Source organism: Nanorana parkeri, unplaced genomic scaffold (genome assembly GCF_000935625.1).
Source record: "Nanorana parkeri isolate BGI_ZX_2015 unplaced genomic scaffold, ASM93562v1 scaffold818, whole genome shotgun sequence".
NCBI classification, from domain to species: domain Eukaryota; kingdom Metazoa; phylum Chordata; class Amphibia; order Anura; family Dicroglossidae; genus Nanorana; species Nanorana parkeri.
Genome location: NW_017307086.1, coordinates 416,854 through 440,962, shown reverse-complemented (window position 1 = coordinate 440,962; position 24,109 = coordinate 416,854). Strand labels below are relative to the sequence as shown.

The following is a 24,109-nucleotide window of genomic DNA, read 5'->3' as shown; positions in this document are numbered from 1 at the left end:
AATCAGGGAAACATTTTTGCTTCTGTGGACATCAGGGATGCTAACTTGCATGTCTCTAGCTTTCCAGCACATCAATGCTACCTCTCTTTTGCTGTTGGTGCACAAAACTAGCAGTTTGTAGTCCTACCATTTGCTTTGTACTCTGCAGCCCGAGTATTCACCAAGTTACTGGCACCTGTGCTAGCCTTACTGCACTCCCAGGGTTGTGTAACCTTGCTACACTTTCCATTGTGGGATACCTGGACCATCTTCTGTTGAGAAAACAGCTGGCACAAATTCTGACCGACGATGTGATGCGAACAGTCCAGACCTTAAAAAGGTTTGGTTGGATCCTGAACCTTCAGAAATCAGCACTGGAACTGACACATCACTTGGAATATCTGGGGCTGATTCTTAACACACCTCAAGCCAGAGTTTTTCTTCCCCAAGAAAAACTTATGACTCTCGCCATAGATATTTGCCCTAGAAACCTCTTCTCCTGATCAAGATATTGGACTTCCAAGCAATTTGGCTGTCCCTTCAACAATAGACACCTTGACTGGAGGGTCTACCAATCAGGATCCAGTCTGACAATATCACATTAGTGGTGCACATCAATCATCATGGCAGAACCAGGAGTCTTGCTGCGGCAAGAGAGGTAATAATGTAATAAGGATTCTAGCCTGGGCATAACTCTATGTTCCAGCCTTGTCCACTGTTCATATTCCAGGCGTGGACAATTTTCAGGCATACCTCAGTTGGCAGCGTCTAGATCTGGAGGAGTGGTCCCTACACCTGGCAGTATTTCAGCCTTTCACCTGAACCAGGACATTGTTATTCTGTCTCTCTTTCCAGCTCCAGATCATCAAAAATTGGAAATATCCATTCATCATTTGGATGTAGTTCATCCTTTGCAGGTTTGCCTCTCAGCCACTGCTTTGCAGTGCATTAAATGTTGTCTGCAATTTCAGCCCAGCCACCTGCAATTACATTGCATTCATTCAGGGATCTGGAGTGAAAAAGAAGAAGAAGCCTAGGGCCCCCTTTGCATGAGTTCATTTTAAATGGGCTGGCAGCATTTATGGTGTTGCAGTGCACTACAACACATGATCTGTGGATCTGTGTGTTTGGGGTGCCATTCTAAATTAATGGCACCACACCATGCGATGCGGTAACGTGCGATAAAGTGCACAATTTACTGCATTACGACAACACAAACGTGAAGTCTAAATGCAAAAATTAGTAAAAGCTTCATCTATGCTAATTTGTAATAATTGCTCATACAGATATTATATGTATGATTGATCCTTTGTTTCACATAAGACTGAATTGCAGCTAGTCGTGTAGTAGAGGACAAGTTAAGCATGGGTACGGGCGGTGTACTCACAAACCTTTTATGATGTAAATTCAGTAGACACAAGCACAACTAGTTCAACCATGCAATGTCTTCTTGCCATGAAGATTCATTTAAAGACAATTTAGAAAAAATATGCTGAAAAGATCTTCTGTCTACCTATTTCCATTTCACAGGCCATTGCAATGTGCTGCTTACTAAATATTGCTTTTTATAGTCTATTCACTTCAATGAACTGTAAGGAGCCTTGCAGAAGAGTGCTTATTAATAAATATGTCATTTTATCTTCTTATGAGGTCCTTTAATTTCTCTCTAGGAACTTTCAACACTAAAGTGTTCTTACTGTGTGCACCGCTGATATTTTATGACCATAGATCCAATATAAGAGACTGCAGCAGCAAAAATATTAGGCCTAGAATCCATACAATATTAATGCTCTTTCTCACTGGGAGATTTCTTTGTGAGCAATAACAGCAAACATTCAGCCGAATTATAAAGTAGTAGCTTGAAAAATGCCTGCAACATGCTCTGTACTGGAATAAAAGCAAACCTCAAGCCATCAGGCATCGACATATCTGAAAGAGAAACAGTGAATCATTGAAATACTGTATAAAGTATATGTAACAAATACACACATGTAACTATTACATACATATCCTTTATTTGTTTCAAAAGTTTAATATAGTCTCGGAGTCTAAAATCCGCCCGGTGCCCGGAACTGCATGTCCCGGGCATCGGGAGATAGGAATTCCACACACCACTGCTGTCCCTCTACTCCGTGCTGCCCCAAGGCCGGGCCTTGATTGACCTTTTGGGAAATCCGGCCCTGTCTATAAGTTAGAAAAACAATGAAAGTGCCCAGTTCTTTAGCTCATCCCATGTTATTGCTCTACATATCTGTTCACATGGGCTTGTATAGATCTAACTGATAGATTGTAATATACAGTACATGTGAATAGGTCAAATTAGAGAAATTAACTAAATTATTACATATCCACAGTACCCACCTGAATTTTTTTTTTAATACCTCTCAGAACCCTTTTTTTTTAACCACAAGATGTCCTCAGTCTGTTGGGCTATTTGATGACAAGCGTCACTCATTCTGAAAGACTGAGACAAGATTGTGAGTGCAGTGCGTCATAACCACCCCCTTAAGCACAGAGCCATTCACTCACAGTGCATTGATGCAAAGAGCAGGGCTGATATCATTATGCCACAACCACTCTCTGTATCATCCCAGTCGGCCCACTGCCAGAGGAAGGGGACCCATCTTGATGTGTGAATGGCCAAAAGACATCTGAAAATGGTACTGACGATGGGGAGCGCAGTGCCTGGAGTTAGATATCAAAATGAAACTAAAATGAATTGGGGTTAATTTTTCTTTTTATATTTATAGGTTTTTAAGCACTTCAAGCTATTTTACCTGTATACACCTTATTGAGCAAGTTTTACATTTCCAAATACATACATTATTTTAGGGACAAATAGGTTTTCTTTCAACAAAATCATCCTGCACAAATTATTTTATTTTGAAACAAATAAAAACGAAAAACATTTTCATTCGTTTAATCAAAGGAATGTTGTTTTTTATGTTTCTGATTCGGAGTCAACGAGCCTCCAAATCGGAAACCGTACACTGAAACCAGAGAACGAGCACTGGCCATATCGGCCGCCGGCACGTTCTGCACTTGCGCGCTGCCATTTTGGAGTAGATCTTGGTATACACCACGATGGCGGTGCCCGCATGTTCGAGCACCGCCATCTTGGTGTATACCAAGATCTACTCCTAAATGGCGGCGCGTATGCACAGAATGCACCGGTGGCCGGTCTGGCCACCACTTGTGCAGCGTATGACTTCACCGTCATGTGACGTCATACGCTTCGCCTCCAAGATGGGGGCGGGCATGCGAGGAACACACCGGCGGCCAATATGGTCGCCGGCGTGTTCTGAAAATGAATTTATGTATGCCCGAATATCATTTTAGTATATTAAATTTGTTATTTCAGATTCGGACGAACCGCCGAATCAAGTGATTTTCGTTGATTTGCAGGTTCGTTCGAATGTACGTCTACTACACTGTATATGCAAACTTTGTTTTGCAAAAGAACACTCATGTCACTGAATTCTCAAAGCACTACAGGATTTCTAAAAAGAGAGCACAGCTATATCTGTATGCATTCAGAGTCACTCTGCTGGAAACTTTCTGCTGGAGCCATCTGACAGGTGGAATAGCAGGCTTTGCTGCAATATTCATCCTTATACCAAAGCTGTCCTCTGCAGTACTTCTTTTTTGTCACTAGATGTTCTCAGTCTTTCAGGTTGAATGATTGCCAGCATCATTTAACTGACTTTATATGAGGCTGGCATAGATCTGCTTCCAGCACAGTGATGAGCTCATCTATCTGTCACAAAAGTACTATGCATTCCTTTTAAGAATAGATTCATTTTCGTTTTTCCATCATTTTGTGAGCCTTACCCTTCTGAGTACATTGTAAATCCTCTTATTTTAAATTAAGCTTTGAATAAAAATAACTTGATGCATTTTCATTTAAATGTGCTGTGGCTTACCATAACTTCCATGGCTATTTAATGGGTTTAAAAGCAGAGCATTTTGCAAAAAAATTTTGCTTCTTTGTTTTCTTTTTTTCAGATAACTAAAAGGATTTTAGACAAAAATGTATTCTGTTCTTAATGAAATGCACATCATGCATATGTACTAGTAAAGTAAAACATTTTCCTAAATGTACTTTATATCAATTTTTCTAGGATGATGAGAGCTAAATAAAACTTGCTAGAATGATAGTTGTATTAGCTTGGATTTGGCAACAGGATGACAAAAATATATTGAAGGATAACTATACTCACCTGCTCATCCCTGGGGCTGAACTTATTTCTCATGAGCCTGTAGGCAGAGAAATCTAAAGGCCCCCCCGGGATAAAAAGAGAGACCCACACCCAAGTTTCCCCTACACACTGCCCAGATGCTTAATATATTTTTGTAGGGGTCATATTTGCCGGCTGCCTGTTGGGGACTGGGTGGGTCCCCCCATCTTTCCCGAGGTCCCGCGGTACTAATCAGGCCAGGAGGACTGTAAAAAAATAATTATATACATATATATATATATATATATATATATATATCAGACAGGTTCTGCCCCTCTGTGGAGGGCGCCTGTAGGCAGATGCCTACATTTTCTAGCGGGAAATCCAGCCCTGGGTGACAGATCAAAGCTGTCACTTCTCCTACAGTCTTCCAGCTCCCCCACTGGGCAGCAACCTCTGATTTACATATGTGCCGAAGTTGCCTAGTCCCTGGCATCCAGCTACATTCACAGTATCATACAGAGTTTTACACTGCACTACATATGTGCATTGACATGCAATGTCTCTTCTGCTAAAAAGCTCTATTTTCAAACAATTTTTGTAAGGGAGGTCACAGAATGTATTATGGAAAGTGGGGTAAATGTAACAACCCCAGATTGCTGATTTACATATATTAGAGGGGAAGTGAACTATACATCACAAGAACCTTTTCTGTAGCGCAGTACAATAAATTCAATTATATAATATAGGTTAATATATTTCTAGGCTTCTAGTCCACAAATTAGCTAAGTCGTGAGCTACTAATGCATTCATGCACACTGCACTGCAGCTGTGTTAAAATCAGCACATTCACTTGATTTGCCTTTATCTGATTTCACTGTGCCTGTTACATGCACAGAATGCACAGACCACCTCACGGTCAGTAGGAGGTTAGTAGGAGTGTACGTCCTAAAGCCTGTGTAGTTTAACATTCACTCTCTATTCTTCCTCATATCGAGGCTTAACTTTGAATTTTGGCTAGACTCTACCATGTGTTAATAATATGTTTTAAAAATGTATTTAAAGTTCATAAAGTGGAAACTTGCTTAGTTAGCTGCTTTTAATGACATTTCTATCTATTGTAAGCCTAGGCTCATTCCAGAATTGGCATTGCTAACTGTGTTTCAACAGGTTGCATGCCACAGCTGTTTCTCCATTTTTTGTCTCAGTTGTATATATAAGTATTCTAAATATATTTATCTATATATATGCTAGATATGAATTATAATTATATTAGCTTAAAAAAACCCCTCTATGTAATGAATCATGTTGGCTGTAGAAATCAGTAAATCATTTATTGCATTAAGATACCACCCAGCCTCTTAGTTTCTTGTACAGAATAGAGAAGACAATTCTTGTATGTCCCTTCCGGCCACTATAACCTGTTCAGAACATTTATCTCAATTTCTAATAAATTAATCTATTGCATCAATGTATTTGTTGGAATCGCCCTCCTGGTGGCAGCCATCTGCTCCATGCTCTGTGGAGAAAGGCCCTGTTATTAACAACATTTATCACTTTCCTTGCAGCTCTCAATCAAGGGCAAATCACATAATCGTCCCTTGTGTTCCCTGACAATCAGGCAAAGACTGTCAACGTGTTCATCAATTTAATACAAGTGATCGCCTTTTAGACTCTTTAAAATCTCCCTGTTAGAAACCATTGGTATACATAGATTATTTTAACAGTTAAAAAGCATGTGGAAACTTAGGTTAAAATGGAAGTTTCGGGTTCTTAGGATGTGATCCAATTTCATCTAAATCCAGACCTCCCTTTTTTTTTTATAATTTAGGCTACCATGTATTTATGCTCACATACATAAACACAACACAATATGTTGATCCATATGAATTCATGTTCATGGGACTGAAGAATAGACATGTGCGATTTGTTTCATTCCAATACATTTAGATGCATCCAAATTTCCGAATGGCAGAAATAACGAAAATTTCGGATGCATCCAAAAGTACGAATTTCCGAAAATGTATACGAATTTCAATTCGGTTTTTCAGGTTTTCCCCTCCCCCCTTTTCTCTGTCACTTTGCTGCAACTGATATTCCGTTTGTGATTAACGAATATTCGTCCGAATCCTGAACTGAATTGACTTTCGTACCTAAATCCCCAAAAACAAAATAACGAAGAATCCGAAATGAAACGATACAATTTTTTTGGCTGACATAGATGTCTACTGAGGAATGGGACTGAGGTGAGCTGAGCTGTGCAAGCCTGAATAAAGGAGTTTTTCAGCAAGATAAGGGGTGTGTGGCTGGATTTGTTCTACTGTGGAGGTGTGTACAGAAAAAGTAGGGTTTTAATGTTAGAAGTGCACCAAAGATCGCATAATGGTCATGGTAGAAGGGAAGAGCAACACCTCAAAGGAAAGTAAGACTCAGTGCATTAAAGTAAGCCTGTCAATGAGTATTTCAGACTTAGCATATGATATACATGCATACGCAGATGTTATCTTCTGTGAAAATTACCTTTAAACAATAAGTATAACCAGATAATAAATAATTTGCTTGGTAAATATGCCATAATGTGCAAACATGCTGTGCATATTATGCACATTATGGCAAAAACCTCCTGGGGGGCCAAAGCTGTTCATTTTGTCTGGATGCTTACATGTGCTTAAATACTCAGTGATCAACAATATTAATTACATCATGTAAGCAGCCATGTGCTGGTCAGTATTGTAAAACCAAATTATTTAACCCATATGCCCTCAATAAAGGGAGCCATTGTCCTTAGAAAGATTAAGTACTTTGCATAAAGCACACCTGCGTACAGACTATGGACATTGAGGTTTTTACATATTCTTAACAAGCAGCAATAATGTTTTTAAACAAGCCACCCCTGTCCTCTCTAGCTGCATGTAGTGTGGAATAGCTCATTCTCAAAGATGACAACAGAGACTGGATTCGGGTTTCAGATGGTTTCTAGCAGCTTAGGGCACCACATGTTTATTGGCATTTGCATTAGAAGGCTGGCAGGTTGCCAAGATTCTACTCTACAATAAAAATGGTGACAGTTGTGTCATTTCAATGCCTCTATTATGGGTTTTGAAGATTCATTACTTAACAATGTTTTTAGCGGGTCCTGCATTGTGCATTATGGCATTGGGGAACTTCAAAATTATTAAATTATAGAAAACGAAAAAATTAAACTCTCCAATGATCTTTTTTATTATCAGTAAAGCTCACTATTGTCACATGAAATACGTGTGTAGCGCAGGGGGCTAAACGACGGTGGGAAAATTGCAGCAAAAGATATCAGAAGACGTGAGTGGTCGAGATCTATTGAGCTGGACATTTCTGACCATTCCCACTGTTTTTAATTAATTAACTCTAGATAAAACAAAATTTGATATACATTTTTTTGGAGCAAGGCCTGGGTATGTGGAAAGGAGCAAAAGCCATGGCCTAGGGCAACACATCTAGAAAATCAGTAGTTTTCCCCTTGTTTTACATTTTTGTATGTCTTTCCTAAACAAGCGTTCCTGGAGGAAAAATATTACAAAATAAGCATTTCGTCGTATTTAGAATACAATCATTTGGAGGTATATACTATGTGGTCACGAAGGTCTATACTCATAGGGGTCAGCAAAATAAAAGCGGGTAAGCATTTGGTGTTGGTAGGTAATAGATATCCACCCTGTATGGTGTATCGGTAGTATAAAATAAAAAGCTTCTAACTGAGAATGTCAGTTCAGGCATTTTATCTGTACTAAGAATGCAAACTATTATTATTTACGGATAATTTAATGTGTTCATGGAACATTTTCATATGGCACAGTTCAGCTCATTTAATCTATTTTAAGAAAATAGATTGTCCACAATACAGGACTATGATGAACTTTATAGCCAAAATAAACATACCACAAATAGTAAGTAAGGTTTTTGTTTGCTCCCTTGTCCTTATAAATAAGAATTCTACCATAATTTAATGTTTCTTTATTGACAGGCATTAGGTGTAATACCTAAATCCCTTGGTTGCTAATACTACTTTGAAAATTCTGGGGTGTCTGCACTTATTCAGCAATGCATTGTTTGAAACCCTTGTGAACCCTGACAAGTGGCCTTCTGGGTGTCAGCCAATTACTTATTTTCCCTCATCAACCACTGCTGAGATCAAAGCTCAGATACATATGCATTGTTTTTAATCATACAGATCTGGCTGCTAAATATTTGCTAACAGTAAAGTACAAGCATTGTGCAGCACTACTAGCAGATCTATCTTTATTGTGGGGAAAAAGGGGCAGTTGCCCTGGGCCGTCATTGTTGTGGGGCCCAAAGCAAAGATACATGCGGGGCACCTAGGGTTGCCACCTGTACGGGATTCACCTGGACTGTCTGGGTTCTGAATGCTGAAGATTTCTGGCAAACAGGGGCAGCCACGGGACCCTGGTGTTCCTGGTTGTAAACAGCTGTGCGCCTTACACAGGATGGGTCTGCAGCTCAGCTGCAGAAGGTGGCTTCATCACTGAGTATGCCTGAGGACTGCGCTCTGATGATTCATTCTTTCTCTCCCCCCTCCCTCCCTACCCCCTCCCTCTCTCTCTCTCCCCCCTTATTGTCCCCCAAACATGTTCTCATGGATGAAATTGTGACAGACAGTTTATACTATACTTAGGCCCATTTACCAAGTTCTTACCAATTTCTTCAGTGGCTGCCTCTCATCTCTCTCTCCTGGCTGTCTTTCCTCTCTCTCTCCTGGTTGTCTCTCCTCTCTCTCTCTCTCTCTCTCTCTCTCTCTCTGCTATTTCTCCTCACAGTTTCTCCTGGTTTTCTCTCCTCTCTTTCCTGGCTGTCTCTCCTCACTCTCTCTCCTGGCTGTCTCTCCTCACTCTCTCTCCTGGCTGTCTCTCCTCACTCTCTCTACTGGCTGTCTCTCCTCGCTTTTTCTCCTGGCTGTCTCTCCTCTCTCTCCTGGCTGTCTCTCCTTTCTCTTGCTCCAGGCTGTCTCTTCTCGCTCTCTCCACTGGCTGTCTCTCCTTGCTCTCTACCCTGGCTGTCTCTCCTCCCTCTCTCCCATATATTTTACAAAAACAATTGCAGCGCGGCACTAGAGTGTTCGGGTTTCACTTAAAGGAAAGTTGGCAAACCTAGTGGCACCATTCTGTTTACTATGCGATTGGCATCACATAATATTTCTCTGTCCCTGTTATACACCACATAGTATGGCGTGGCAGGGCATGGCGGGGCAGGCCAAGAAAATTGCCCAGGGTCCAATCAATATTAAAGACAGTCCTGAGGACTAGGCAGGGAGCACATATACCTAACTACATATGCATACATAGCAAGCATAATTTACATGAAACTGATTATATTCACAAGTATAACTCAGTTTTTCTCCACATTCTCCAGCCTGCTAAGTGATGGACATATACTGTACATGTGTGCATACAACCCCTGAAGTAATTTTATAATTTGCTTTATAGAAGGCAGTGCCATCAGCTCTTACTTGATAGACGTGTCTTTTCTGAGCCTGACTTCACTAGGCATGAGCACTGGGAATGGGCAAAGTCATAACTTGTGTAATATTGAACCAAGTTTAAACTTACAGAGGACTTAAGGGTGTTAAAGCAGCAGGTTGTTGGTAGGAGTAAATGTGTCTGAAACTGCCTACTTTAAGATTCCAAACTAGTTGCTTTTCCTAAAATGAACAAACTAAGTTCACTTTAATTCTTCCCAGCTCACTTCACTTTGGCTTCAGCTTAACACAGCATCAGTCACATTTTCTATGTATAGAGATAAGCAACAGCTCTGGAAGCTGTGTTCTATTCTTAATTTAAGGGATTTAGTTGTCTAGAACTCCTTTTGCGCTTCCCAGTATATGTAGTTAACTGCCCATGTTTCCAATTTAGCATTTAACTATACATAAACACAAAACTCAAAATTGACACTTCATATATTTTATCATGCTTGCCTGCATAGGCCCAGTGATAAAAATAGCAATTGCTAATGATGCACTAAAGCTAATGCAGCCTGTATTCATACTGGGCAGATAACATTACTGTCATGATTAACACATTATTCACATAAGATGTTCCAAGTTGCTCGTGTAAGCATGCAGCTCCAGTGACATTGAGCTTTGCATTTCATACAATTTACTGTGACATGCACTAGCTATCCCCCAAATCTTCATTTAATGATAAAGCCATTTCTAGCATTCAGGATTCTAGAGTAGGTATTGTATAGCTCAGATGAACAGCTTGGATGATGGTGACTCTATATGCAGGCAGATGCTGGTAAATACATAGGTGTAGCTGGTTCCTACACAAACATATCATATAAATACTTTATACAGTATATCCTACCCAATATACTGTGTGTATCATACATGTATTCCTATACAAATATGTCATACATACCGGTCACACACCAAAAGAATTTTGTACAGATCCAAAACACCCTGATAACTTCTAAATACTTGAAAAAGCTTAGTTAATTGCATTCTACTTAAGAAAATACTACAATAATATGTTTTTCAGTTTTTTTTTTACCATAATACATTTTGTACATTTATTTACCACAGGTGCCATACAAAACAATGTACACTTTAAACATAGTATGGCTGTTTAATAGTCTTAGACCCCATGCACATGTTAAATGCGCTTGTCACATTTGCAGTGCCATTATTGAAATGGCACCCCAAATATGGCAAGCAAGACATGTGTTCTTGCACATGCAAAAACACGCACTACAAAAACATGCAAAGCATACAGCTCAAACATGAACTTCTTTGCCACTCTTGTGCATAGGGTGGCTTATTTAAGTAGTTGGCCCTATGCGGACACGCGACAAACGCGGCAAAAACCCTGCATGCTTTCATGTATACACGAAGTATGAATGGGTTTGCTTGCAAATGTAAGTGTATGAAATGACAACAGTGTCATCATGGAAAATAATTATGCAGGTTTTGCTTGTATTTTGAAGCCAATAAGTTTGCAGTCTGGAAACTGCCACCGCCTGTTATTCTGCCCAAAAAGTGTCCTTGACATGGCCTAGTGTGTGTGTTATGATGTTATAGAGTCAAAAAAAGAATGATACAGACCTAATAAAATGTGTTACAATTACAAATGTGTGTAAGGACTCATGCACACGGGGCTATAATGTGTGCCTGGGGATTCCTGTGGCAAGAGCCTACGGACCTATGAAATATTTTATAACAGTTCCAGATCAAATGAAAGTAAAACCTCCAATAAAAATAAGTTAGTCTGATTTCCCCTTGTAACTTTCTCCAAGGGACTAAGAGAGGCCAACATGACAAGGCTACAACCCAATACAATCAGTCTGATATATCTGCCCTCAGTACTATTATATTCTATGGAATCATATTTACTTCATTTACATCTATAAATCAGAAATCTTTGCTGTCTTGTTATGTTCATATATGTGTAGAACAAATAATGGGAGGAGAGAGGAAAGAATAATGGCATTTTATGTTGGATTTCCAGCACACAGTCTGTCTTGGCTATTCTTGTTGCTGTCTTATATGGGAGATATGGATAGGGAACATTTCTGGTATTCTGGGACACTTGGCATCACTTGGCTTCAGTTTGTTATTCACTATAGATAGTATTGTTTTGTCTTTAAATTGAATTAAAATTTTGTTGTTTTGAATTTTAGGTGACTGTGGAGGAAGTAATGACAACAACTGCTTATTTGGACCTTTTTCTGCGTAGTGTCTCAGAACCGACCTTACTTAAGAATTTCCTCCGCTTCGTTCTCATCTACCAACATGAAAATGTCCAAATCCTGGACACACTGGTCAGTCGCATCAACACACCATTTCGGGTAAATTAGTAAAACGTTTTTGCTACTGTTTCTCAAACGAAAATGTAAATCTTATTATTCTGGTACATGAATGGTGTAGCTTTTAAAACACTGCTCTGAATCTACATTTTTAGCAGCCTGCTCTGACATTATCTTATATAGTTAAAAAATTTAAGTGCAACTTCCACAAGTTTTTTTCTTTTAGTTAGGATAGAGTGGGGATACATAAGAATTTTTGTAAGGTATTTTTTGCCATCTCTATTCCCATCAGCGAGAGGGGAATCTTTCTATGTGGACACCTTTTCTAATTATGATTTGAAGAGTTGTCCATGTAAAATGTTAATAAAGCAACACTAACGGTGCAGTTAGTTAAGTGGCTGTGCTCACCTGCTTCATGCCATGTTTGGTACTACCCGTTTCTGTTTCAAGGAGAGTAAAATCTTTTCAACAAAGGCCTGCTTTGATAACTACTGAACACATTCACTGCAGTCTTTATAATTACATCTACGTTCATTTCAGAAGCCAATACAATAACAAATGACAATGTGAGAAGGATAGTTATTTTCTATTGACTCTGCTGTCCCGGGCCAAAAAAGTGCCAATGCAAACCTCAACTGCTGGTGCAGTGCCTACACCAGGTATATTCATTTCCAATGTGTAGGTCCAATTCAAAAATTGTGAGGCTCCATGTCGCTTATCTGTACTGCTCCATAGTAACTTTATTAAAAAAGTGGACACAACACTCCACAGGCTGTAGATTGTAGAGTCTACCAGTAAGCCACAATAGGGAGCGAGACACAGTTTGCAGTTTGGAATGGAGCTAAGGGTACAAAACAGCTACTGATTAGGTTAGTACAAGTTCATATTGTATAGATTAGTAATGTGTAGCAAAAGCACAAACACTATGTGAAATGATTGGCCTGGCCATTACAAGATGCTGAAAGAGTATAGTGAAAGTACCTTTTGTTGAGAAAAAACAAAACCCTAGACTTCATAGAAATATTTTAGGTGGGCTCATTTCAAGGATGGGTGCATGCTTTGACTTAAAAATGTTTTTTTACCAGCCTCCTTAATTCTTTTCAGAATGAAAATGTTCTTCCAATGCAGAAGCTGCTGTATGCTGCCTGAGAATAAGCAATTGGGTTTCCATAGAAACACGAATGCTGAGACATTCTCTTAAACTTGGCTTAGGCGCCCTGTAGCCCCATAGGCTGTAATAGATATCCATCAACCTGTAAGTCAATTACAGCGTATGGGTTACAGGACCCATATGGCACATTGAAGGGGACTTTCAGCACCCCCGTTGGATGGATGTTGAGCATTTTTTACTTAAAAAAATGAGAGGGCCGGGAGGACGTATTTATTTTTATGTGTAATTATGCTGTAATTCTTTATAGTAGCCCAGAGATGTACTCATCTAACCCCTACAAAATATGTGCAATTGTTTCGCTCCTTTTGCCACTAATGTATTCACAATGTAATTCATACAGTAGAAAGTTTCCTTGAACTGTGATGTGACAGTTTAGTTAAAAGAACTGCTGAGGAAAGATTTTTGCATTATATTACAAAAGCGCAAGGTTTTCTCTAATAGAAATTCCACAAGATTTCTACCTGTGCAGGTGGTACACCTGCATTACAATATGTCTTTTGTGTAATCTACTACCCAGAGTTAAAGACTTTACAGCAGTCTCTGCATTCAATTCTATCATTTAGCAGTGCTAGAATGTTATGATAATTTCTCTTATGAGCAACTTACTGCATTGTTCCATCTTGAATTAAAGCAGAAATTTGAAATGCCATGTACACAATGGCATGCATTCTGATTTAGTTCTTAAACTAAGCTACCAAGTTTTATGTATTACTTTTTTTATGCTTGGTGTGCAAAGCACGAACATAGTTCTGTTATTTAATCATAATATCTAAATGATTTCTTGCTTTTGTTCAGAAGTTTAAATGTGAAAGTACTAGCAAAAAGAAGTCAAATGGATTTTGGAAAAGTCTACTATTGTTAATGGAGAGCTTGCTGAGTGCTGTATGTGCCTGTAATCCAGAGCCTGGTGTGGCCCATGCTCTATGTCTATTGTAATACAGATGGTTTTGTTATTGGGAGATGCTACAGTCTAATAGAGCACTGACTTAGAATAGGGAAGTTCTCTACATAAAAATCAAATCATCATAAATCCTACAAATCACACGGCCATATAAACCAAATCAATGAACTGTAAAAACCAAACAAGCAGTGCAGAATATTAAAAGAAGGTTAAGCTAGTGCATCTGATTTTACAGCACATTATCAAACTCAGAAACCTGGGCAGAAGCAATTTTCTTAACTGTGCCATTAAAATCATGGCATAGACAATGCCATGAATTTTCATGGAACTTTGGTCAGTAGATGTTATGGTTTTAAAGGCTTTTATTATTAATTACATAATAAAAAGTGACTAGATGTCTGAAGGAACAAAAGTAAAAGATAATGTATTGTAATTCTCTCTCCATTTTCTTTTAGTTTTGAATAGACTGTAGAATTACTAGAAACTGTGCAGGGTTTTATTACTGTCTGAGGCCTCAGTGGGGAGATTTCTACTGACCTCTTTACTTACATGTTACCACCATGGCAGAAAGGGTAGGGGGACTCAATAATTAGAAAGCTGGCATGGGGTGCTAACTTTTAACAATCTACTAAAAAATGTGTGTATTGCTTTCAGATATTTACTCTCACTTCCTGTCCTGGTGACAATGTTGATACCAGTATAGGAAGTTAGGGGAAATGAACTGGCAGTGGCCTGAACCATTCTCCTCTTTTTCTAAAACATAATGTGAAAAGAGTAACCCTAATTCTGCACACTGAGATATAGCTAGGGGGAGCTACAGTGTTAGACTGAATTTACTTACATTTCATTTGTTATTTCCACAGTAGCGTACTCCTTTGCCTATGCCCATGAGGCCACTCAGGGCATTCACTTGAAAAATAAAAAATACAACTGTAATATATTGCAGTATACCAGTCCTTAGATAAGGTGGCTGCATACATTTTATTTTTCAGGATTTTTCCTTTATTGTTAAAAAACCTGCGAATAATGCACTTTCTGTCCTAGGGTGCCTATGCTTTTTCACTTCACTGTATCTATGGAGGTAGCCATATTTATCACTCTGGGACAAAACTACAAACATGTATTCCTCTCTTCATCTAAACTACATGGGGCTTGAAGGGGCTAGTAGTTTACAGAAGGAAGATAACATTGTTTGTGCTTTCAGTTCAGCTCTATGAAAGAGACAAAGACACTGCATTTCTGGCAAGATCAACAGGTACTTGCTGAAAATGTTTTTACCCTGATAAAAGAAAGCTAATGTAGCTACCACATCTAAGCACGAGTGAGCTGCAATATATGCAATGCTTGTTCTTGGGTTTAGTTGGCCTTTCAATATATAGCTTCCAAAGATGGACCAAGCCTCAAGAAAGCTGTCTCCTGTCAGCCAGTCCACAGGCTAAAGTGGATGCCATGCTTTCTCTGTGATATGTCAGGAAGCAGGAACTTTAACAGCTCTCCACTGAAAACTAATTAACGTTGTTTCCCACCAAGGAAGATTGATCGAAATATACAATAATGTTTCATTATTGTTCTGACTCTGAGAAAAAGGTCTAATCACAAAAACTATCAGTGATTTCACTTTTTTCAGTGTGAGAGCATGATCTAGAGCCATATACAATACATCATAGGCATACTTAGTGGGAGACACTTGATGGGGGGCATGTTACAATTACACCATAGCCAAGAAAGCACCATTTGCTGATCCCAATCCTGGAGAAAACAGCTCCATGATAACAATGTGTATATTAACTGTTTAACCATATTTTTTTCTTTCTTCTAGCTCTGTGTGGTTTCCTTAGCTTTATTCCGGACTCTCATTGGTTTACACTGTGAAGATGTCATGTTACAGCTCATTTTAAGGTATGATCACTTCATATTTCATTATGATAAAAACTGGCTTTTACATGATCAATGCATGTGTTATTTTTTTTTTAAATGCTGTTTTTATTTCCTAATGGAATTACATGCAGCCAGTCAGCTGCTTTTAAAGAGCATTTGCCATTGTTCTGTGTGACATGAAGATATTTGGACTTTCTGCCACTAGAGGGGGTTGGCAGACATTTATATTTCAGGTGATATCTCATCAGCTGGCAGAGGAGAAGCTTTGAAATGTACCTCTGTGCTATTTGGGGAACCCAGTAAACCAAAAAGCATTACTTTATACCAAATTCCCAAAAAATATATATAGATATTAGTGTTACAGCTTACAACATCCCAAAAATAGCCTTAGATACATCAGGTCTTAAAGCTGAAGGCAGATAGCTACATACAAAGTTGAAATACATACTGTACTGTATATGGTAGCTGTCCATCTGATCCTGAGGTTTGCATAGCCCTACCAGATAGCCCAGCCAGTTTGATGACCTCACTTTTTTCTTCTGCAGAAGTATAGCTAGTTCGACTCTCTGCCCTCAGCCGGTGATTGGGCAGTGAAAGAGCAGCTTATGAGCTCAACCCTCTGCTCTTGTCAGCATATTCTTGGTCAACGCTGAGTGGCTCCTAATTCTGCAACATCCCTTTGCAACTCAGACTTCTTCTCCAAAGGAAATTGAAAAAGGCTGATATCAAGTAAAAATTGCATACCTGGACTAGTTGTAGGGAAAAATACATTTAGTAATTTACGATGAACATATATATATTATTAAATTATGTTTATACATGCTCGGAGTTCTGATGTGTGTCACAGAAATTATTATAACCTGGGTAACCTTAGCTTAGTGAATGTGGTAATAATTTACTTTACCAAGAACATCTTCTGAGTCGGCTTTCTCTTAGACCGGTCCCTGGAGCCTCTCTCTCCCTCCTCTGCAGTGGTCCAAAGTCCCGTAAATCATCCCATTCTATACATAGTGTATAGAACGTGAGGATGCTGAGGGACATTACATTGCAGCAGCTTGTGGGGTGGAGAGGATGGAGGGAGCGCTGTCACAGCTGGTCCAGAGGATCAGGTGAGTATTGTTATTTTCAGCCCTAGACCAAAATGAGCACTTTACCCTTGCAATGCGGGGGTAGCCCCACTTCAAGGGTTAATAATATTTTTTCCTGGAGTTCTGCTTAAATTTTTTTTTATATTTGCCTAAACATAATTGAATAATTGAAGCCAGTGTAATTTAGTAAGCTAAGTGTAAATTTCATTGCAAAGCCAAAATTCACAAAGTGAACATGTTAGTGAATCATCCCCATTGCCTACAATTTTATAACACTTGATGGTAAAGTGAAAAAGATGGAGATTAGCCATTATTTAAGCAGGGTAAGCCCATGATTGCAAAATTCCTTGTTTTTTTCCACGCAATTCAAAAAACAAAAAACGTTTTGGTTGAAGTTATTTATTGATCAGACAGAGCTATTATGTAATAATTCAAATTCTGTACATATGTTGTAATTACGTTATTACTTTGGAAGGATAGGTATTTAAGGGTGCTGCTTTCCAATGTATACTTTGTATCACACATGTGTGCTTCAAGGTCCTGATACCGGAAGCCCAGGTATACTGCATATAACAGCGTATTTGTGAACTGTACCACTGAATAAAATTTGCGCGCATGGTTTATTATGTGGCTACCGCTGTGCAGGAAACCTAATAGTCAAAAAATAAATAAAATCAAAGACCTTTTCCCTGCAGGAGTGAAACTCATGTTTCTGCACCTTCACACATGCAGGTTCATTGACTTACTGCTGTGAACAAAGACCTTTTTTAATTAATGAAATACTTCTTTTTATGTACAACACCAACTGGAGATAAAATATTCCCTGTTATACATAGAAAGTTTAATCCTCTGCTTATTACAGGAGCTTTTAGAAACAGTGGGATTAAAAAGAACAGCCAGCACAAGGGAGAGTAAGACAAAAAGTGGAGTTTTGTATTGGGATTTTAGTAGATCTGCATTTCATAAAGTTTTAATAAGTTTGTAAATCATAGTGAATTGACGTGTTTAATACTCAGCTATAAGTAACTCCTGCCTCCCCCTTCCCCCCTTCCCTCCCTAGAGCATAGTGGACACAACACTGTGCAGTGCAATCTGGGGGTTTTCTTCATTTGCTCCTGATGTTGTTGAATTAAAGGGTATGTTATGACAAAATACATTTCTACAATTAGGGATGCACCAATACCGTTTTTTCGGTATCAAGTACGAGTACCGATATTTATTTTTTGGGTATTTTCCGATACCGAATACCGATACCAGAATCCCATTAAGGAAGCCAGATAGCATGTAATGACTTGCCACCTGGCGTCCTGATTAGTTGGGAAGCCATATCCATACTCCCTTTTCACCAGGTGACGAGGAAGCATGGAGCCGGCTTTCGTGCCAATCAGGAAGCCAGGCGCCGTGTAATGATTCGTTGCCTGGCTTCCTGATTGGTCGAGGAGCTGGCCAATCCGGAAGCCGGGCAACAAGTCATTACACGGCGCCTGGCTTCCTGATTGGCCGGAAGCCATCTCCGTGCTCCCTTTTCACCAAGTGACGAGGGGGCATGGAGCCAGCTTTCTGGTCAATCAGGAAGCCGGGCAGTGTGTAATGACTCGCCGCTTAGCTTCCTGATACCGGAAGCCCAGGTATCGGGCTAGGCATCGGAGCATTTGTGCAATACGAGTACTCAAATACTCGGCATCGGCACCAATACTGGTATCGGTATCAGTGCATCCCTATCTACAACACCTGCACATTTCCCCATCTTTTATCCATTTTAAAATACTGCAAGTATAGAAAAATACCTGTCGATCTGCTAGAAATGCATTTAGCTTCTAAGTCTTGTTGTGTGCTGACAACATACAGGATTTTTGTGGACTGAGTGGTGTCAGCCCTGCCCAGCTGTCTTTTGCTTATCTATTCAGATCCACCCCTATCCTGTTTTATAAAACATATAGATCAATTAGCCCTCCCAGTTGTTATCCTGGACAATAGAATGAATAGATTCCTTTAGAGGGAATTCTGATATGTTTTGCACTTATGAAACAGAAATAACAAAACACTTTCAGTAGTATATTTATTAGACCAAGAGGTAGCAGAATAAAAGATGTTCATTGTTAGGGTGTTCATACATTTTTAACAACACAATAGCAAAATATTCCAGGCTTTTTGCCAAGGGTAAAAACAGATTATCAGTGTGAAAACTTTAAACATAGTTTGTGTGTTTGTTAACTTTTAACTTTGTATTAAAAATATTCATGGGGTCTCGAAGCTCCAGCAGTCTTTTAACTAGGGTGTGGAAATGTTTAACAATGATTTAGCTAATGGTACAGTTTATTAGTCAGTTGTTTTCTGAATTTTGCAGTCGTGGTAATTAGTAGAGGTGCACCGAAACGGAAATTTAAAAACGGAAATTTAAAAAAATGTCAGGCGGAAACCGAAAATGTTTTTTATTTTAATTTTGTAAAAATGTTTTAATATTTTATTTTTATGCACTTTTTGATTTTTTACTTTTCTTTTAGGGGCTTCAGGGAAATATTAGGGGTCTAAACAGACCCCTGATATTTCCCTTTTAGAATAGAAAAAGAGATTGAGAACACAATCTCTTTTTCTGCAGCCCCTGTTATCAATGAACAGGAATCCTCTATACTGTGTGTTCCTGTTCATTCATGAGGACAGAGTATTTTTACTATAACCACAATTATGAATGAACAGGAGGGCATGTAGATCACTTCCCATTCATTCATAATTGAAGATATATTAACCATACTATGTCCTCAATTATGTACAAACACTCAGCGATCACTGATCACTGAGTGTTTGCTCTCGCTCTCCTTCCTGACACCCTGTCACAGGAGGCTGAGCGAGCGGTGCAGGGAGGAGAGCTCAGCCTCTTGTGACAGCGCTGGCTGTCTCCGCCCACATCTGCTCTGCCGCACTGTGATAGGAGGCTGACCGTTGTGGGAGGATAGACACCGGCCGTTAACAGCGCTCTCCTCCAGCAGCGCCCAGCGGGGAGGAAAGAAAGCAGGGATGCGCCGATGTATCGGTAGGAAAATGGCACTTTCGCCATTTAGCCAAAAGTGCAATTTTCGGCCGATATGTTTCGGCGGCCGATATATTGGTGCATCCCTAGTAATAAGTGTATCTTTCTCAGTCTTATGTGGCTGAATACTAGTAGGCACCCAGGAACTAGGGTGCCCCCCCAAGTATGGTGACAAGATTTTAGGAGGGCATCGGACTTACATTTTGTTGTAATTTTTATCATGTCTTTCCCTTCAGGGGGTATGTATAATGTAATAATAGGACATTTTATTTGAGGTGCATAGGACTGTCCAGCCACAAAAATCTATCATTACTGGGTGCCACTACAAGGCAGCTTAATAATCTACTGTATATCTGGCCTCATAGCCACCTCAAATGACAGAGACTAGTTCAAGTAATATTTACATTTCTGTTGCCTGCAAAGTTTGCTAGTGTGTGGTCACAATAACTGTCTGTAGAATCAAACACACAGGCCTTCAAGTATGTTTGAAACTCACTTTAACCTGCACAGCAAATAACATTTGGGAAAAGATTTGTTAGGCAGAACTGGCCTAGGTGGTTGCAGGGAGATAAAAGATCTGACACTGTATGACTAGCCTAGAACAATACACTGTATTCTGTAATATGCTATCACAGAGTAAAGCCATGTCAAATGTATTATTTATCACAGATGTTTTCTCTCTTATCTTTCCAAGGTATGGCCCCAGACATCCACAAATGTCCACATATTGTGTTGTTAAATGTAACCATGGTATAATTTGGAGGCTATTTTTTTTTTATTGTAGACAAGATGTGGGAATTAAGCAGATGACCCAAACAGTTGCCTGTCCTCATGGGATATGTAATCCAATACCAGGTGTGCTTAAAGTGACACTAAACTCAGGAGTTAAAGCTTAAAAATTCATTCAAGTACTATAACTATTAACAGAAATATATCTTAATTGTGTATCAAGCTGTAAATCCTCAAAGCATCCATTAATTGGTGCCGACACTGTCCTTCTTCTAGAGGGTGGCTACTTTTGTTCCAAATGGCTGTGTGTGTTGTAAAGTAGCCACCACTCCCAGTTCCCTCCCATGATACACTACAACTTCAATATGAATTAGTAAACTAAATGTGAGATTGTAGTCCATCACAGGAGAGAACTTGGAGCGGTAACTACTTTACAACACACACACAAGGACCATGGGGAACAATAATAGCCACCCTCCAGAGGGAAGGACAGTGTCACCATGAATTTAGAGATGATTTGAGGATCTACAGCTGAGTGATACACCAATAAGATACATTAATGTTAATAGTTCAGGTACTTAAATTTTTAAGATTTAACTCCTGAGTTTAGTGTCACTTTAAGAAGCAAATAGTGGACAACTCTCAGTAGAAGTGGTGAGGAGTGCAAAGTTAGCAATCAGATTTCCATATGCTGTAGTCAATAAAATATATTTTTATTGGCTGTAATGAGCTGTTATATACACTTCTGTGTCTTTCCAGCTCATATCTAGCTCATTTCCAAACAGATATTGCCCTCTGTTTTAAAAAAAAAAATGTTTTTTTTTGTCTTTATTAGGTATTTGTTGCCATGTAACCACATGATGGTTAGTCAAAGATGGCCAGTGAAAGAACGAGACTGCTATTCAGCATCTGCTGCTAAATTTTTGGCCTTGACCCCAGACTGTTGTACAAACAATACTACTGGTAATGCTGGGAGTTTGGAAAGAAATGTCATGATGTTGTCAACAATTAGACAAAAAGGTAACACAGCAGCTCTGATTTGCTGTAAATTGTAATGATGTAAATTGGTGTAAAGGGTTCCTAGCTGCTTGTAAAATAAAAAAATAGCCAGTTATTATTTTCTGCACTGCCAAAAATGAAAGACTATCTAAACACAAGTACCAGAATGTAATAAATAGCAACTTACCAGCTATTAGATGTGGTGCTGTCATTAGTTTTCCTTTAGGCTTAGAACATTTTCAACAAGTACAGAAAATACAACCCCAATTTCAAAAAAGTTAGGACGCTCTGTAAAATCTAAATAAAAACAGAAGGCAATGATTTGCACATCTCCTAAACCCATATTTTATTTACAATAGAAAACATCAAATGTTTAAACTGAGAAAATGTAACATTTTAAGAAAAAAAAAGTTAATTTTGAAATTGATGGCAGAAACAGGTCTCAAAAAAGTTGGGACAGGGCCATATTTACCACAGTGTAGCATCCCCTCTTCTTTTAACAATACTCTGTAAATGTCTGGGAACTGAGACCAATTGCTGGAGTTTTGGGATGGGAATGTTGTCCCATTGTTGCCTGATTCTAACTGCTCAACAGTCCTGGGTCTTCTTTGTCGCATTTATCGTTTTAAGATGTGCCAAATATTTTCAGTTGGTGAAAGGTCTGGACTGAAGGCAGGCCAGTTAAGCTCCCGGACTCTTCTACTACGAAGCCATGCTGTTTTCATAGATGCAGTATGCAGTTTAGCATTGCCCTGCTGAAATATGCAAGGCCTTCCCTGAAAAAGACCACGTCTGGATTGGAGCATATGCTGCTCTAAAACCTGGATATATTTTTCAGCATTGATGGTTCCTTTCCAGATGTACAAGCTGCCCATTCTATATGCATTAATGCACCCCCATACCATCAGAGATGCAGGCTTTTGAACTGAATGCTGATGACAAGCCAGAAGGTCCCTCTCCTCTTTAGTCCGGAGGACATGGTGCCCATGGTTTCCAAAAAGAATGTAAAATTTCAATTTGTCTGGCTACAGAACAGTTTTCCACTTTGCGACAGACCATTTTAAATGCGATTTGGCCCAGAGAAGACTGCAGCATTTCGGGATCATATTCTGATATGGCTCCTTCTTTGCATGATAGAGCTTTATTTTTATTTTATATGAATTTTTATTTTATATTATTTTTATATTTTATTCATTTTTGGATGGCACGGTGACTGTATTCACAGGCAGTGATTTTTGGAAGTATTCCTGAGCCCATGCAGTGATGTCTATCACAGAATCATGCCTGTTTTTTAATGCAGTGCCATCTGAGGGCCCGAAGATCACAGGCATCCAATATTGCATTTCGTCCTTCTCCCTTGTGCACAGAGATTTCATCAGATTCTCAGAATCTTTTGATGATAATATGTACTGTAGATGATATATTTAAAGTCTTTGCAATTTTACGTTGAGGAACATTATTCTGAAATGGACAATTTTTAGATGCAGTTTTTCACAGACTGGTGAACCTCTGCCCATCTTTACTTCTGAGGCACTCTGACTAAAGTGTTTTTTTTCCCCAATCATGTTACTGATTTGTTGCCAATTAACCTAATTAGTTGCAAAATGTTCTTCCAGCTCTTCCTTGTTAGTACCACTTACTTTGCCAGGTTTTTGCCCTGTCCCAACTTTTTTGAGAAGTGTTGCTGCCATCAATTTCAAAATGACCTTATTTTTTTCTTAAAATGGTAAATTTTCTCAGTTTAAACATTTGATTTGTTTAATATTTTCTATTGTGAATAAAATATGAGTTTATGAGATTTGCAAATCATTGCATTCTGTTTTTATGTAAGTTTTACACGGCCTCCCAATTTTTTGGGAATTGGGGTTGTACATGCTGATCTTGCCAGAAATGTCCTTTGTCTCTCAAGCTGAACTAAACTCAAAGCACAAACAATGTTATCTTTCTTATGTAAACTACTAATTTCCTCACCATCTACATAATGGAGATCAAGTGAGGAAGACATGTTTGAAGTCCAGCCTGGGTGGCATCCATGGCTTCTTACATAGATACATGTACAACCCCAATTTTTTTGGAATTGGGCTGATCTTGCCAGAAATGTCCTTTGTCTCTCAAGCTGAACTAAACTCAAAGCACAAACAATGTTATCTTTCTTATGTAAACTACTAATTCCCTCACCATCTACATAATGGAGATCAAGTGAAGAAGACATGTTTGAAGTCCAGCCTGGGTGGCATCCATGACTTCCTCCATAGATACAGTGGAGTGAATGAGAGCAGCTACCCTAGGGCAGGAAGTGTGCTATTTCAGGAGTTAAACCTTAAAAATGCATTTACGTACCTTAACCACTAACAACACTGGACC

At 39.0% G+C, this 24,109-nt stretch overlaps 1 protein-coding gene across 1 annotated transcript in view; it reads left to right on the top strand.

The window, feature by feature from the left end:
* The window catches only part of FAM160A1 (family with sequence similarity 160 member A1), a 185,918-nt gene that overhangs the window by 146,650 nt on the left and 15,159 nt on the right, over nt 1-24,109 (top strand). Inside the window, exons 7-9 of the mRNA XM_018565148.1 lie at nt 11,826-11,993; nt 15,843-15,922; nt 21,582-21,766. Coding sequence (XP_018420650.1) covers nt 11,826-11,993; nt 15,843-15,922; nt 21,582-21,766 — 433 coding nt within the window. The remainder of the gene's footprint in view (nt 1-11,825; nt 11,994-15,842; nt 15,923-21,581; nt 21,767-24,109) is intronic.